The sequence below is a fragment of the Pteronotus mesoamericanus genome, unplaced genomic scaffold, assembly GCF_021234165.1.
Source record: "Pteronotus mesoamericanus isolate MK-2021 breed Mesoamerican mustached bat unplaced genomic scaffold, CSHL_Meso_final contig_90, whole genome shotgun sequence".
Lineage (NCBI taxonomy): Eukaryota > Metazoa > Chordata > Mammalia > Chiroptera > Mormoopidae > Pteronotus > Pteronotus mesoamericanus.
Window position 1 is genome coordinate 36,690,398 of NW_026555277.1, and position 15,940 is coordinate 36,706,337.

General features: G+C 36.5%; 1 protein-coding gene across 1 annotated transcript in view; it reads left to right on the plus strand.

The window, feature by feature from the left end:
- Positions 1 to 2,105: 2,105 nt before the first annotated feature.
- SLC5A12 (solute carrier family 5 member 12) overlaps positions 2,106 to 15,940 on the plus strand; it is a 39,452-nt gene continuing 25,617 nt past the window's right edge. The window contains exons 1-6 of the mRNA XM_054586250.1: positions 2,106 to 2,450; positions 7,556 to 7,621; positions 9,453 to 9,504; positions 10,367 to 10,434; positions 14,689 to 14,843; positions 14,944 to 15,084. Of these exons, the coding sequence (XP_054442225.1) occupies positions 2,112 to 2,450; positions 7,556 to 7,621; positions 9,453 to 9,504; positions 10,367 to 10,434; positions 14,689 to 14,843; positions 14,944 to 15,084 (821 nt within the window). The 5' untranslated portion in view covers positions 2,106 to 2,111. The remainder of the gene's footprint in view (positions 2,451 to 7,555; positions 7,622 to 9,452; positions 9,505 to 10,366; positions 10,435 to 14,688; positions 14,844 to 14,943; positions 15,085 to 15,940) is intronic.

The following is a 15,940-nucleotide window of genomic DNA, read 5'->3' on the forward strand; positions in this document are numbered from 1 at the left end:
TGAAACCATATAAATTATAAAATTATTATTAATTAGGGCTGCCCTAATAAATTCAATAAAAAATAATAAAACCAGCAGTACTCATTGACTCTGCAACTACAAGCTTCTGGTATTTAGCCTTTGAACATCACAGATACAATTATAGTGTTTTGAATGAATCATCACCTGACTTGTACAAGTTGTTTATATGACTTGTGGATTTAACATTAATTCTTAGGTGGTGTATTAAGTAGTCAAGCTTCTGAAAGCCAGAGTTCAGATTTTCTGCTGAGATGATTACAAACAAAAACCTATTATATAATTAGCATACTTCATGAAAAAATGATTAAAAGCCTTAGGTTAAGATAAAAATATTAAAGACCTTTCTGTAAACACTGATCTTATCAGTTCTACAAACTTAGAAGAATTTGTCACAGACAGTTTTTGGAGGAGTCTTTGCATGTTTATTTGCATTATAGAAAAGTTTGTTTCCTTCTTACACTTTTTAAATTATTTCTTTATTTTTCACAATAACTACTATTCTTTGGGCTCTATCAATCAGGACTTGTGCCTTTGTAACAGCTGACCAACTCATACAGATATGTTATTTTTTTTTAAGATTGTGTTTATTTATTTTTAGAGAGAGGGAAAAGGAGGAAGAGAGGGAGAGAAACATCAATGTGTGGTTGTCTTTTCCATGCACCCTACCAGGAATCTGGCCTGCAACCCAGGCATATGCCCTGACTGGGAATTGAACCAGCAACCCTTTGATTTACAGACCATCACTCAATCCACTGAGCTACACCAGCCAGGGCCAGATATATTCTTTAAAATTGGTGAGGGTACTTGCAGATAACAAAATACCAATAGAGGCAGCATCTTACAGGAGTTGGTTGAGGCTGAGAAAGCAAGAAATGTGAGTCAAGAGAGGCTCCAAGGAACACAGGAGACATGAACTAGATCTTGTGGAATAGACAGGCTTTGTTGAGGTGGCATTGGGAAAAGCCATTGAGAAGAAAAAGGATAATTAATAGCCTTGAGAAATTGCTACCAAAGGCTTGCTGGTGATACGTCAGGACAATTGATAGAGTCTAACAAGAGCAGAAACAAGAATCTACAACTGGATTTTCACCTTTTTTCTCTCATTTGTCCTGGTCCTAATTCTAACTAAGCTTCTAGGTACAAGTACTAAAAAGCTGTCAAAATAAAGGAGAGATGGAGAAGATGAAGCTGAGGACTACAATTTATTAATTTTTGATAAGTCCATTTTTTGAGGCCTAGTGTCAAGAGAGAACCAACTGTTAAGTTCAGTATGCTCTGCTGTAAGCAAAATAATAACCAATAAGGTAAATATTATTGTCTTTCACTTTAAAGATCAGATAAAAGAAGGTCAGGAAGTTTGAAACACTTAAAGACTTATGATAACCCTATTAGATCACCATTCCCTTGTTCCTATCTCAGAAAGTTTAAATGGTTTGTCAACAAAATCACAGCTCAGTGAAGGCTGAGACAAATTGAGCAAAGGTCTCCTGATTCCTAGTCCTTTACTCATTTTCCTCCACACTCACTGCCTCACCCAATTGCAAGTTCACATCTTCCTCCTTTCCTTATCCAGGAGAAAGATGCCCCTGAAGGGGTTGTGTTTGCATTTTACAGATTCCATTTCACTAATTTAAAATGCTGAGGTGGTCAGCTTGTATCACCTCTGTTTCCCAGTAATGTTTAACCTTAAGTTTAAAAAAAATCTGGAGATAAAAGAACATGTTATCTGGCGAGTCCGTTCCATATCCACCCTCCCTCAGTTTGTTATTAATTTCAGAACACATCTGAATTCCTTCTCTGTGGCATATGCTTGAGTAAAGGACAGAGAGTTCCTGGTCAGGGTTAAATTTCAATTTCTCATCTGTCGGTATCAATACGGTTACTAGATTTTTCTCTGTAGTCAACTTTTGAGATCTTCTCTGAGTACAACTTGGTGTCTGAAGATCCATAAAGTGCATCTGGTCATCATTCTCTTCACAGAATCAGTCTGCTCTCTGGGCAAAACATCTGCTGTAGTGAGCTTTGTGTTTAGAACCAACTTTTCCCTGAGGCCTGGTTGAAAGCAATTATCTGGTGCCATACTTCCCAGCATGGAGGTGAAGAGCTTTGTCGTTTGGGATTACCTCGTATTTGTAGCCCTCATTATTGTTTCTTCTGGAATCGGGGTGTTCTTTGCTGTTAAGGAGAGAAAGAAGGCAACTTCAAAAGAGTTCCTTGTAGGGGGAAGACAAATGAACTTTGGTCCTGTAGCGTTGTCTCTGACAGCCAGCTTCATGTCAGCTGTCACTGTCCTGGGGACCCCTTCAGATGTCTACCGCTTTGGGGCCTCCTTTGTGCTTTTCGCCATTGCCTATACTTTTGTCATCATCTTGACATCAGAGCTCTTTTTGCCCGTGTTCTACCAATCCGGTATCACCAGCACTTATGAGGTAAGCCAACTAACTATGCCCTTATTCTTTATTTTGGGAGGAGTTGGTATTCTCTCTCCATCTGAACAATTTTTTTGTTATTCTTGCTGTTCTCCTCTAACAATACGTATCCCCCTTTTAAAAAGAAATATTTATTTATTTGTTTATTTATTTATTTATAGGCAGCGGGGACTGAAGGGAGAAAAAGAGGGAGAGAAATGTCAATATGTGGTTGCTTTTCTGGGGACCTATCCTGCAATCCAGGCATGTGCCCTAGGCTGGGAACTGAACTGGTGACCCTTTGGTTTGCAGGCCGGCACTCATTCCACTTAGCCACACCAACCAGGACTAATAACACACATCTTGATGATAACATGTGGAAATTGAAAATTACTCACTTATTTTAAAGAAAATATATTACAATATTATTGGGGCAAGCTTAAGCTTTTGATACAGACATACCTATTCTTTCATCTGTGGAACAAAATAGAGTCAACTCCATAAGGCTATTTCAGTGATACAATGAGAACCTGTATGTAAACAACTAAGGCATTGCCTAACTTTAAGAGATTCTCAATAAAAGAGATCCTGAAGTTATTATTTGCATTATTATTAGCATCATTCTGAAATTCATGCAGAACATATACCATGAATATTGTCATTTTCCAGCTAAGAAAACAGAGATAGTATAGGTGAATGATTTAGTCAAGATTGCATAGTGAGTAAAGCCTTGCTAGGACCTACTTTTGTCTGTATTTCTTTCCATTAGATAGTAGAGTTGAGTACTCCAATACAAATTATTACTATGCTCCAGTTTTTAATGGGGGAAATGGTAATGTTTTCAAAAAATTAAAAGCTATTTTAGTAGGAAAGAATTGCTAAACAAAACAAACATGGCAATTATTTTAATGAAAAGAAAATGAGGTAGTAGTGTTTTGACTTTGCAATAACTCTGAAGAAAAATATCAAGTTGAAAATTGGATATGTAAGTCCAATATTTAAATGTGATTAATAAAGTTTCTATGGAAAAGGCATTTATTTTCCTTATCAAACATCATCCTTACTAAGTCAGAGCAGAGAACTCTTAACAGACCTTTCTTTTTTTCTTTGTATTTCTGTAAGGCTAAATGATTATAAAGGATTACTCTAGACCTCAAAGGCATTCAGGCAATTGTGCACTGCCTAGAAGGTTTTAAAACTTTGATTCCGCAGATGATTATATTCCTAAAATCCAACCTTAACCTCCCCTCCCACTAAAAGAAGGTAATCAGGACTGGGTCATACAACAGTCACTACCTAGGATATAGATTCAAGAGAGAATGACTAAATTTATGCTTAGTCCTAAAATATATTTACAGATACAACCATTCATTAGAGTATTTCTGAAAGTGTAAATATATTCTAGTTCTTTTTTCCGTTCATCTATTAAATTTGGACTCCCAAAGACATTGCTAGCATTTTAGAAAGAATTGTCTGTATGTCAGTGTGTGTGTGTGTGTGTGTGTGTGTGTGTGTGTGTGTGTGTGAGAGAGAGAGAGAGAGAGAGAGAGAGAGAGAGAGAGAACTTAGAGTCAGAAAATACAAATTCAATATCTAAATCCATTGTTTAACAGCAGGATGCCGTTGTATGTTACTTAGCTCTTATCAACTCCAGTTTCCACATAGAAAATAACAGCCATCTTTTATGAAGCTTTTGTTAAGTGTAAAACAGCTTTTCCATTGTTAAAACATTCCCAAATGTGAAAATCATTTGTACCACTAACCATTCCTTCACAAATATTCGTTAAGCACTTACTATGTCCTGGGCACACCACTGGAGATAAAACATTGAACCAAATATGAAACTGTGAAGATCTGAGACTCTGTTTTAATTATTAAATTAGTACAAAAATGGAAAAAAACATTTACAATATCAGTGCCTCCATGGGACAAATATAGGTTGAAGAAGTTAATTACCTCTTGTTTTAAAATACATCCATATATGGCCGTGGCTGGTGCGGCTCAGTGAATTGAACACCAGCCTATGAACCAAAGCGCTGTGGGTTCAATTCCCAGTCTAGGGCACATGCCTGGGTTGTGGGCCAGGTCCCCAGTAGAAGGCATGCCAGAGGCAACCACATATTAATGTTTCTCTCTCTCTCTTTCTCCTTCCCTTCCCCTCTATAAATATAAACAAATAAAATTTTTTAAAATAAAATAAAATATATCTATATATGGGAACGCCTATAGCATTATATGAATTTAACTTACAAAATTTATTGACCTCCACATATTTTTAAATTTTCCATATCTTAATAATAAGAAGTGAAGGTTATATGTAAAGTGCATATGAGGTGATTTTGGAATTGACTCTTACTCTATGAAATTTGGCAATATGGTATGGGGGTTAAAAGTACAGACTCTAGACTCAGTCTATTTGGCTTTGAATGCTAGCTCTGCCACTTGCTAGCTGTGTGACTTTGGGAAAATTATTTTACTTCTCTGTACTTAATTCTTACATATGTAAAATAGTGATAATAAAATCACCTATCTCAAAGGATGTCTCTGTGGAGTAAATGTGGCATCACTTGCAAATGTTTTTTATTATTTTTTATTTTTCAGTTACAGTTGACATTCATATGCAAATACTTTTAATACAGCTTGACAAACAGTAAATCCCTCGTAAGAGTTTTGTATTATTATTATTGTCTATCTGTTGAAGCTTGAATTTGTTTCTTTGTTCATCTTCCATTCTCTGTTCCCTATCCATAAATCTTTCCAGGATTTTTTTTAAGTAATAAAGACCAAAAAGGGTATAGTCTGTTTCCCCAACCCTTGAATCTGGACAGGCCTTGTGATTTGTTTTGACCAACAGAATGCGGCAGAAATGATGTGTGGAGCTTAGGCCTCATTAGGCTCAGAGCTTCTGCCTTTGCTTTCCTGGAATGCTGTGTTGATACAGCTATGTCAGGAAGCTGTTCCTGCTGGTCTAGCTTCTGGATCATGAATGGAAACACAGAGGAAAACAAAGACACCCTAGCCAACAGCCATCACCAACTACCAGATGTGTTAATGAGGCCACCTTAGACCTTCTCACCCAGCTCATCTTCCAGTTGATTTCAACCCCACAAAAGCCCAGGGAAACAAGCAGAGGAATCACTCAGCTGATGTTGAAAATTATGAGAAATAATAAATCCTTGATTTTTAAGCCCATGAGTTTTGGGGTGGGATTTACACAGCAATAGCAGTGGGATTTCAAGACTAAGATATGCCATCTGTACTATTTTGCCACTATTCTGTCCCATGTCAAAACATAAAGAATTGTTCTCACCTTCAAGTTATATATTAGGCTCAGCTTATTTGCAATATCGTGCATTTGCATTATCTTCACTTAGTTTATAATTAGCCTCATCATGCTGTCTCTACTTCAGTTGATGTTATTCTCTTTTTTTATCATACACTGATAAATCCAGTTTATTATTTATTCTTAACACTAGCTTAGAGGCTAGTATTTACCTGCTCTCTCATTTTTCTTGGACTTGTGCAATTAAAAGGCTTCTAAACTCCATACTTCACTTTAATTCAAACTTTCTTATTGTAATTACATAGAATATTACTTCTGTATATCTTTTTAATGGTGGTTTTAAGCATTATAGACTACTTTTTTAGTAAGTTTCTTTCCTTTTACTTCTCCATTAAGTTACATTTGTGATATCATAACAGTTGTATTTAAATTTTGAGAAATTAGATGTATAGGTGTAAGATATCATTTCTGAATCTTATTTTAGCATAGTAAGTGATGTTACAAAATGTTTGTTGTGAAATATATATTTAGGGTCTGAACCAATTTTATGAAGTCTTTTAGGCCACTGTAAGGATTGGCTCATACTCTCTGTGAAATGGATCATTACAGTGTTTAGACAGAGGAATAAAATGATATGATTTGTATTTTGAGTATTATACTAACTGCATGCTGAGAATGATTATAGAGTTTTGACTGCTGAAGCAGGGGTTCTAATTAAGAAGCTATTGCTGTAATCTAGGCAATAGGTAATGGTATTTTAGTGGCAACAGAGGAGATGGTGCGAGCAAATATGAATGTTTTGAAAGTTGAGGGTAGGCACCAGGATTATTTTATGAACTAGATGTGAGCAGTTGAGAGAAAGTGAGGAGTAAAGAATGGCCCAATGTTATTTGGGCTTGAACCAAATGAAAAGTGGTCTGGTTATTTCGTGAGATGGAAAAGAATGTGTCTAGATCAGGCTTGGGGTTTTGAAAATACTTTAACATCATGACCTGTGAAGCCCAGAAACATGCAGTTTTTCCATTGAACTTTCATTTTACTTTGATTGTAGTAATAGTGACAGGCACACTGAAGATGACCATTGAACATACTGAATGATTTAATATGTTCTTTCAGATGTAAAATTATGCAGTTTGAGTAATCTCTCTTATTTCATGGATCAGAAACCAGAATTTTAGATCTAAGAGTGAGATAGTGGCAAAGCTCACACTAGAATTCAAGGACTCTTATTTCTGATCGTTTTTTTCAATCTATCTTTTTCTCCATACTCTCTTTCTAGTTTGTCTTAACATAAGAAAAGTATGGCTTAAATAATAGATGGTTTAGAATATGAAGCTTCCATGATACAGAATAATTAAAGGCTTTGAGAAAAAGAGGGATGTAAACAGAGTTCCATTTAGGAGAATCAATACAACCTGATGTGTGGTCGATAAAATGGGTGGGAAGGATTGGAATTCAGGAGATCAGTTAGGTAGCTACTGCAGTAATTGAGGAAAGGTAAAATAAAGGCCTGAAGTAAATTTTGGAGCAGTGGGAATATTAAAGGAAATAATGATTTTGGTATATCCAGTAGAAAAACCCTGAGAAAAAGCCTGGACTTTTTTTTCCCTAGTAACCTGTTTATCTTTCCTGACCATCATGAGAAGCTTGAGCAAGAATTGAATTTTAATATATCTTTGACTTTAGACAGTCCATATTTTTGTCCTATTCTGCCAATTAAATAGCATAAAATCACATTATAAATCCAAAGCACTAAACTCAAAGGGATACCAAAAAAATGAGACCACCTTAGCAGCTGCACGTGAAACTCACTGGCTTTTTGCATGTTGTTTATTCTTTATAGTATTTACAACTACGATTCAACAAACCAGTTCGTTATGCAGCAACGATCATCTACCTTGTGCAGACGGTAAGGTTAAGGGCAGCTGCAGATGTGGAATTGTGGGCTGACAAGATACAGGTTGTTTATTTCAGGAATAGATAATCCAATTAAAAGAGAGACAATACTAAGAAGAAACTCCATTCTTTCAAGGATAGCACTTTCAAGATATATGATTACATCAAGAGTTGCCCATTGTATATACCCCATATATACACACAAATAATAAATCAGTGCATATCATAAACCACAGAAAAAGGCATTTGCTTAAAAGTCATCTGAACTCTTAATTAACCTGTACAAGTTGCTTTGGATATAAAGATATTAAATGGTCTGTTACCAGCAACACTGAAAGGAAAAGAAATCAACAGAGACGAGGGAAGGAGGGAGGGGGGCGGAGAAAAGGAAGGGAAGGGGAAAGTCAAGGAACATATAGCAAGGACTCATGGACAAAACCAAAGGGGAAGAGCTGAGGGAGGGAAGGAGGGAGGGGGCAAGGGAAAGAGGTTGGGGGGAGGCAGAGACAAATGTATTTAAAAAAAAATAAAATAAAAGAGAGCTGGAAAAAAAAGACTAATTTTTTTTAGATATTATTTATTTATTTTCAGGGAGAGGGAGAGAAAAATTGATGTGCAAGAGAGAAATATAAGTCAATTGCCTCTCTCATGCCCACAAATGGGGACCTGGCCCACAACCCAGGCATGTACCCTGACAGGGAATCAAACCAGAGACCTTTTGGTTCACAGGCTGGTGCTCAATCCACTGAGCGCCACCAGCCAGGGCAAGCCTCTTTTTTTTTAAGAAACATTACTATGATATCATTTCACACCTAACAACTAGTATCAATTCCTTAATATCATAAAATATGCAGTATAACTTTTGGGGGGACAGTCTGTTTGAATAGGAATCCAAATAAAATCCATACATTTTGATTGTAAAAAAATAAAAATAAAAAAAATAAATGGTCTGTTAACTGATTTCTTCTTTAAACTAGCTGAGTTGAACCAGAACGACTCATTTTGTTGAAACTCATTTGAAGGCAACATTTCCAAGCCAATACTCCCACTTTTTTGAGCACCTCTCCTCCCTCCCAGGCGCTGGGGTGCCTTCACATAGCCTCCAGCTTGCCTGTGTCACCCTGTTGGTGCACTTCCACTATTCAGGAAGTACTTTCTGCTGAAAGATACCTTTCTTCCTGTTACTTAGTCAAAACTCCCACTCAGGTACTGAAGGATTTGAGGGAGACTAAAGGAGGAAAACAATGCTCCTTGACCTGTTCATAGGTATTTTGCCTTTTAAAACCCTCACATACATCTCTAAATGGTGAAATTTCATTTAAAAATGGAATACAACTGCACCCACTTCCCTCAGTGTATGGTTGCCACTCTCGGAGTTAGAAGGTGTACTGTTGTGTGGATGATCCATGTTGCAGTCTTCTCTGCATGGTACTTCCTTCTCATGGACGCTTTCCATCTTCACTATAACATCCATATTTTACAAACCTCTGAAACACATTTGTGTCATTGTGATGTGTGGATGGGGGAGGGAGGGAGAGGAATTAAAAACTTGAAGGCCATTTTTCTATTCTTTGGAAATACACAAAATCTAGCCATAAAACCTCAAAATTTGCAGCCTTCTTAAAAGCCCAACCCTATTAGGTATTCCTCTATCTAATCCTTATATCCCTTATTCAAACTAGTTACAGTGCTCAACAACTTCAAAATGAGAGTGGATGGGAATGAAATGCTTAGCAAACAAGTTGAAGGAAATATATCTCTAAGGTCAATAAAGAACTTTCTGGGTAGCTTCTCTTTCCATGTCACTTTTCTCAATGTTCACCTAATTATTGTTTCTCCATCAGATTCTCTACACAGGAGTGGTGGTGTATGCTCCCGCCCTAGCGCTCAATCAGGGTAAGTTTTTGACATTTCCTTGGGTGCACACCACCATTTTTATGCCTGCCTTCTTGCCTTGAGAAATACACATAAAGCATCTTGGGGAGACATTCTTGTGTTTAGGGTGCTTTGAATTACTGTAGGAGTCACAATATAAAGCTCTCAAAATTGAACATTGAAAGTAATGAAACGATTGATTTTGCTCACATGGTTCCAAACACACGATTTAATTGTTATTTGTTTTGTTTTTCTAATCACTGTAATGATGGCAGTTTTGGTACTGTATAGGCACAACAATTAAGCAAGGTCATGTATAATAGATGGTGATTTCTCAGTGATTTCATAATGTAGATAATCTGAGTACAATAATAAAATGTACTTGAAGTAATTACTTCAAATTTTATATTTGACCCCTTTGAGAAAATAGAATCCTGGAAACAAAAAGGGAAAAAATGAAATAAATTCCATAATGATACCTATAAGATGGAAAGTTCTCAATATTCAATTTAACTAGGGTATCTACTTATATTGAGAAATATCAGTTCATTGCTGATGCTTAATTGGTTTCAAAGTACTCACACTAACTTTGTTAAGGAAAAACAAATACAAATAATTGGTGCAGATTGGAAGCTCCAGAACTTTAGGAGGAAAAATTTGGCTTTTAACATTATATGAAATTTATTAACTAGGTTGAGGTGTAACAGTGTAATAAAATAATCTTTATCAGAGGTGAGAAAAATGGAGCTTAAGAGAAAACTCTAATTTGATTTTCATTTGCCCACAAAGAACACTGACCAAAATGTTGGTTTTTTCCTTGTTAAGCTTGCTGTTTTGCTTTTCTCAGAGAAATTTCTTTCAACATTTTTTTCTCATTTTTTAGTGACTGGGTTTGATATCTGGGGTTCTGTGTTTACAACAGGAATCGTTTGCACATTCTACTGTACTCTGGTATGTACCCAGCTGTGAAAAAGGATTTAGCACTATCTCCTAATACAGGATAAGGGGCAAATCTCCAGCAGCAGGGCTTCTAAATATAGCAGAAATTGCTATTCCAAAATTAAACAGAAGTATGCTGGCTTATCTGTTGCAGTTTCCTATGGAAGGTGCTGTTGTTTTATTTAAAATTATTTTTGGTATCAACCATTAGTGGAATTTAAACTCTGAGCTCATTTGAGAAAGCCACAGCTAAGAGAAGATTTAATGAATAAAATACTTCCTTGCTCAGAGGATTAGGTGACCCAATGCAACTTCTGAGGAAAAAAAGTTGTTCATTAATAGTGATTATACATGATGAATAGACTTTATACTTCCCTAATGGTTGAAAAATACAAAACGCATACATGAATAATCAGGGATGGCTGGTATTTTGTCCTGAGCATTCCACAGCTTGCTTTTGTCTCTTTTTTATGGATTTGGATTGTACACATGCTCAATCTTTAACCAAGGAACCTGGGTGGTATTAACAACGTGCTTATATAATTGCTACAATTAGTTCAGTTTAACAAACATTCATTGAGCACCTCTTATTTGCCATGCCATGCAATGGGAATCTCTATTCTTCTGAGTCATTGGCACCATATACAATAAAAAGGCTATACGCAACCAGTTAAGAATATGGCAGTTGTTCCCAGATAGTTGGATTCTCTTCCCTCCTTTATATAGACAAATAAATTACTTGATATATTATCATGTAGCAGATCTACATGTATTTTTGCTTTATGTGCATGCTACATACTCTTTTTAACATATGTCATGAGAATACATAACTAAAAAATGCTCTTACCTCTCTTTTTCGTACTTGCAATTCCCACCATTTGTTTACACTATGAGGTGTTATCTTAATTTGTTTCCATACTGTTCTCACTACCATACCATTCTATTCCAGGCACACATCTCCTCCCTAGGTTAAAAATAGGCTCCTGCTCCTTAAGCATCTGGCCTTATCTGAGATTAGTTGTCCAGACATACCTGGCCCTGCATTGATCAAGGAGATACATACATTGCTGCGGATGCTAAAGGCTGACTTCTCAGCAGCAATAGGGAAAGACAGAAAGAGTGGAATAACATCTTCACAATGTTGAAGTAAAACAATTGTCAACCTATAACTGTGTATTTAGCAAAACAATATTTCAGGAACTGCCCCTCAAGAACCAAGAGAACTTACCACTAAAATATCTTCACCTGAGAAAAACCTAGAGGAGGTGCTGTGGGAAGAGGAAAAATTATCCAGTTTTATATTTTAAAAAAGTAATAATATAATAAAGTAGTAAACATTTAGAAAGTCTAGCCAAACAATTTTTGGTACTTAATGATAATAATAATTTGAGTACAGTGTAATTTATCTAGTATCAAATTACATATTACATGTAAAAATATATAATATTAAAAATATAATAACTGTTATTATTATATGTAATTTGGGGATTAAGAAAAAGAATAATCCTCAACTAGACAACAATAGTATGTAAAACCAGGAAGAGATTAATCAAGCTTAAATATTTTATGATCCTTGAATTGACATTTTTTAAATTTAGACTCTAAATGTAAAATTTCAAGGGGGCTCATTTAAATGAAATGGTCAAAGTGAGAAAAATAGAATTAAAACAAAATAAGTAAAACCTCAGCTGCTTTAAGCAAGGGGAGGGGGAAGCATAGAGAAAATAGAACAAATAGAAACCAAAAAGAAACATGTCAGAAACAAGTCCAGATATTTTAATAATCACAAGATAAAATGAACTAACTCTACTACTTCTTAATTGCTTTCAGTGCTTCCCTCCTTCCTGCTTGCCTCTGACATATTAATCTTGAAACATCAATTTCTTCAAGCCACTTGACTGGCCTAATTCTCTTCTTACTTCCCATTGTTTATGGGATAAAGTATAAGCTCCTCAGCCTAGTGCTGAAAACCTTTCTTTATCTGAATAAATCCACCCATCTAATCTCTTCCCACCACACCCATTCCTTCTCTCTGCTCTCTAGCCATGTTAGAGGATCCCCTCTCTCACCAAATGGTGGCTTATTTGTCTAACACTTTTACTCAAATCTGCTGGAGTCTCTTTACACTGATCATCCCGTGGCTGCCTAGCCTAAAACAAACAGTGGAAAGAGATTAAAAAAATAAGAAGTGATTCTTGCCATCTAAGGGTATGCAATCTAGTAAACACTGGATCTCAGATAACACTGACTAAATATCTAAGTGACACTATGGCACAGTTCTGATCAGTGGTATATGTGGGTGTGTGTCTTGCTATGTGAAGGAATCATAGAGTCAGAGCAATTTTCATGGTGGCTATAATCTATCTTTTAAGGCATATTGGATAAAGTGGTTTGTTCTCTTGCCTCATGTCTAGCTGAAGTTCAGGTTTATGCATATTTTTGCATAACCAATGTAAAATAGTCTCTGAAAACCAAAGGGTTTGACATTTGGTCTTCATATCACTAAATCTGATGCTGAGATTTCGGTTTGGAAGTTTTCGTGTCTTTAAAGGAAATCGAAATGCCACTATTTGGGAGGTGGGCATTAAGAAATTGACTATTTCTCAAATCAGGATTTGAAGAGCATATACAAATCTGGTGCTTCTGGCAGGAACTTCAATACATGGTTTTTTAATTGCATTTTAATTTTAATTTAAAAAGAAATGATGGGACAACCCCAATATCATCTTTCTTCTTAAGGTGAAGATGAAGCCTGTCATCTTTTCACAGTTCTTGACACTCTGGAGGAGTAACAGGGGAAGATAATTCTATTTTTTATTGTTAAAAATACCATGTCCTTTCATTCTCATAGTGCTATTCATTTTCAAAGCTCTTTTAAATACATCACTTCATTTAATTTCTTGCAATTTGCTCATTCCACCTTCACCAAAGTCCTAGGGGATTTTTATATGTGGGTTATAACCTGGTTTACAACCTGGGTTATTCTATCCGTCTCTTTCTTCCCTGTCTCCTTCCTGTCCACATGTTCTCAACTAGAACTGTACATTAGAATCATTTAGGGAATTATCAAAAAACACTGAGGACTGATTCCTATCCCAGACCTCAATTTATTCAGAATCTTCAGGAATGGGGCTCAGATATTGTTTTCTTTTTTGTTTGTTGGTTGGTTTTCAGATTCTCCCAGTGATTTTAACCACCTCCATAACCTCCTTTCCAATCACGCTATCCTGTGTTGTACTGTTAGTTCTGTTTTCCTGAAACTCTTGTTTGCTCACCCCACTATTTGACCATCCTCTAGCTCTTACAAGTTCTTTCTCCATGAATATCCAGAATGTATCATACCTTCCTAGTTTTTTTCTTCTTTCATTCACTGTCACTAGTTTTACAAAAAGAAATCTCAGGTTGCACAAGTCAGGCTTGAGTGATTATCTTCACTTCCTCCTCACTTGTATTCAATTAATCACAACCTATGTTGATTTTACCTCCCAAATATCTTTCAAATGTATCAGCTTCTTTCTATCCCTGCCTTCCTTCAGCTTGTTATCCTTCTGCATGTGGACTACTGAAATAAACCCTGGATTGGTCTCTCAACTCCCTTTCTTCTATGTGTTGTCCACACAACCATCACTGAAAGTATTGTGGAACAAACAAAAGTTTTCACCATATAGATCTATTTAATGCTTTCTTACTGCTCTTAAGAAATTGTTTAGGTGGCCTTGTCATAATCTGTGTGTTCCTGATTCTAGCAAATTCAGCAGCCTCCCTATGAGCACTTCGTATAGTCCTCAATCTGTACATTCTAGCTTTCTTTTACTTCCTCAGGGAAGCCACGCTTCTTCTTGCTGCTCCCCTCTCCTCTGTGTCTTCTGTCCCTGGCAAAGTCCTTTTCACTCTTCAGAACTTGGCTCCAGTGACACTATCTTAAGACCAGGTCTGGACTCCATAGTATATGTGTCAATAGCAACCTGTCTTTTTTAGTTGCACTTTCCACAGTTTTAATATATTATTATGTAGTATCTGCTTCTGCCACTGGATTATAAACACTGAAATTAAGGAAGAAATCTGTTGCTTTTAGTCCCATGCTTAACATCATGCATGGCACATAAAATGTGCTCAGCAACTGTGCTGAAAACAAAAGAAGGAAGGGAGGATGAAAAGTGAAAGAAAAAAGGAAGGGAGGGAGGGAGGAAACATAGATCATATTAGCAGAGCTGGAAGATGTGCAGGCTTCATTTTTAGAACTCACATCCATTCTCTCCATTTCAGGGAGGACTGAAAGCAGTCGTGTGGACAGATGCATTTCAAATGGTTGTTATGATTGTGGGCTTCTTAACAGTTCTCATTCGAGGATCAGCTCAAGCTGGTGGATTTCACAGGGTATTAGAGCAATCAACAAATGGATCTCGACTAAATATTTTTGAGTATGCCTAATGCTACTTTTCCATGTTTTATAAAGATTTAGCTGTGTGACCTAATCCCCTAAAAAATAATCTTTGTTCGCTCACTTCTCTCACCTCATAGCTTTGATATAGATCCTCACAGGCGACACACATTTTGGACAATCTCAGTGGGAGGAACTTTTACATGGCTTGGGGTCTACGGAGTTAATCAGTCAACCATCCAGCGATGCATTTCTTGCAAAACGCAAAAGCATGCCAAGCTGTAAGTTATTCATAAAAAATATTTCTGTTTTCTCTCCTCTTATTGGGCACTTATTAATGCTTCCTAATGCTCTGTGTATAAAAGAAACAGAGAAACAGAAAGATTCATTTAACCTTGCCAACAATACTTGAGGCAGGTATTACTACTCCCGTCTCACCAAGGAATTGTTGGAGCTGGAGTCTGAACATAACAGTCTGCTTGCCTTTCTTCTCCATCACTTCCTGCCTCTCATTATTGAGAAATGACAGGGTTATATTAGGTGCTGTGTATAGCAATGCAGAGGTAAAAAGCATATATTGCTTAGTTTCTGTGATGAGATGAACTTTGTCACTAATTTGACTCAGCATATGGTTTCTTCAACTACTCTTTTTCTTTTGAGGACTATACCTTTAAATTTTTCAGTGAGAGATTTAAAAAGAAGAAAGCCCAAGATAATGAGGCAGATCCTAATGGGGCTTTAGGGGCTCCAAGTCTTGCCAGGAAATCCTTGCCAGGCCTGCGTACTCTGAAGGACTCCAGCAGGCAAACAGCTTGTCAATCATTTTCCAAGCCCTGCCAGTCAGCCCACACTCTCGAATGGCGACCAAGAGAAAGGATGAGCTCTTCGGCAGAACTGGTGGAGATAAACTAGCATGTCATCTAAAATGAGCATTTTATCCTTATTGCTGCTGTCCAAAGCTCCAGTCTCCCCTGACTTCTTGGGATGCCTTCAACTTTTCCTAGAGTGAGAAACAATCACTATGAATATTTCCACAACTGATTTTAAAGTACTTTCAATGCACAGCTTCTTATTTAAACAGAAAAAAAAATAGAGCTGCCTGGATATGGTTCACCAATTTGTAACCTAAATTCTAAA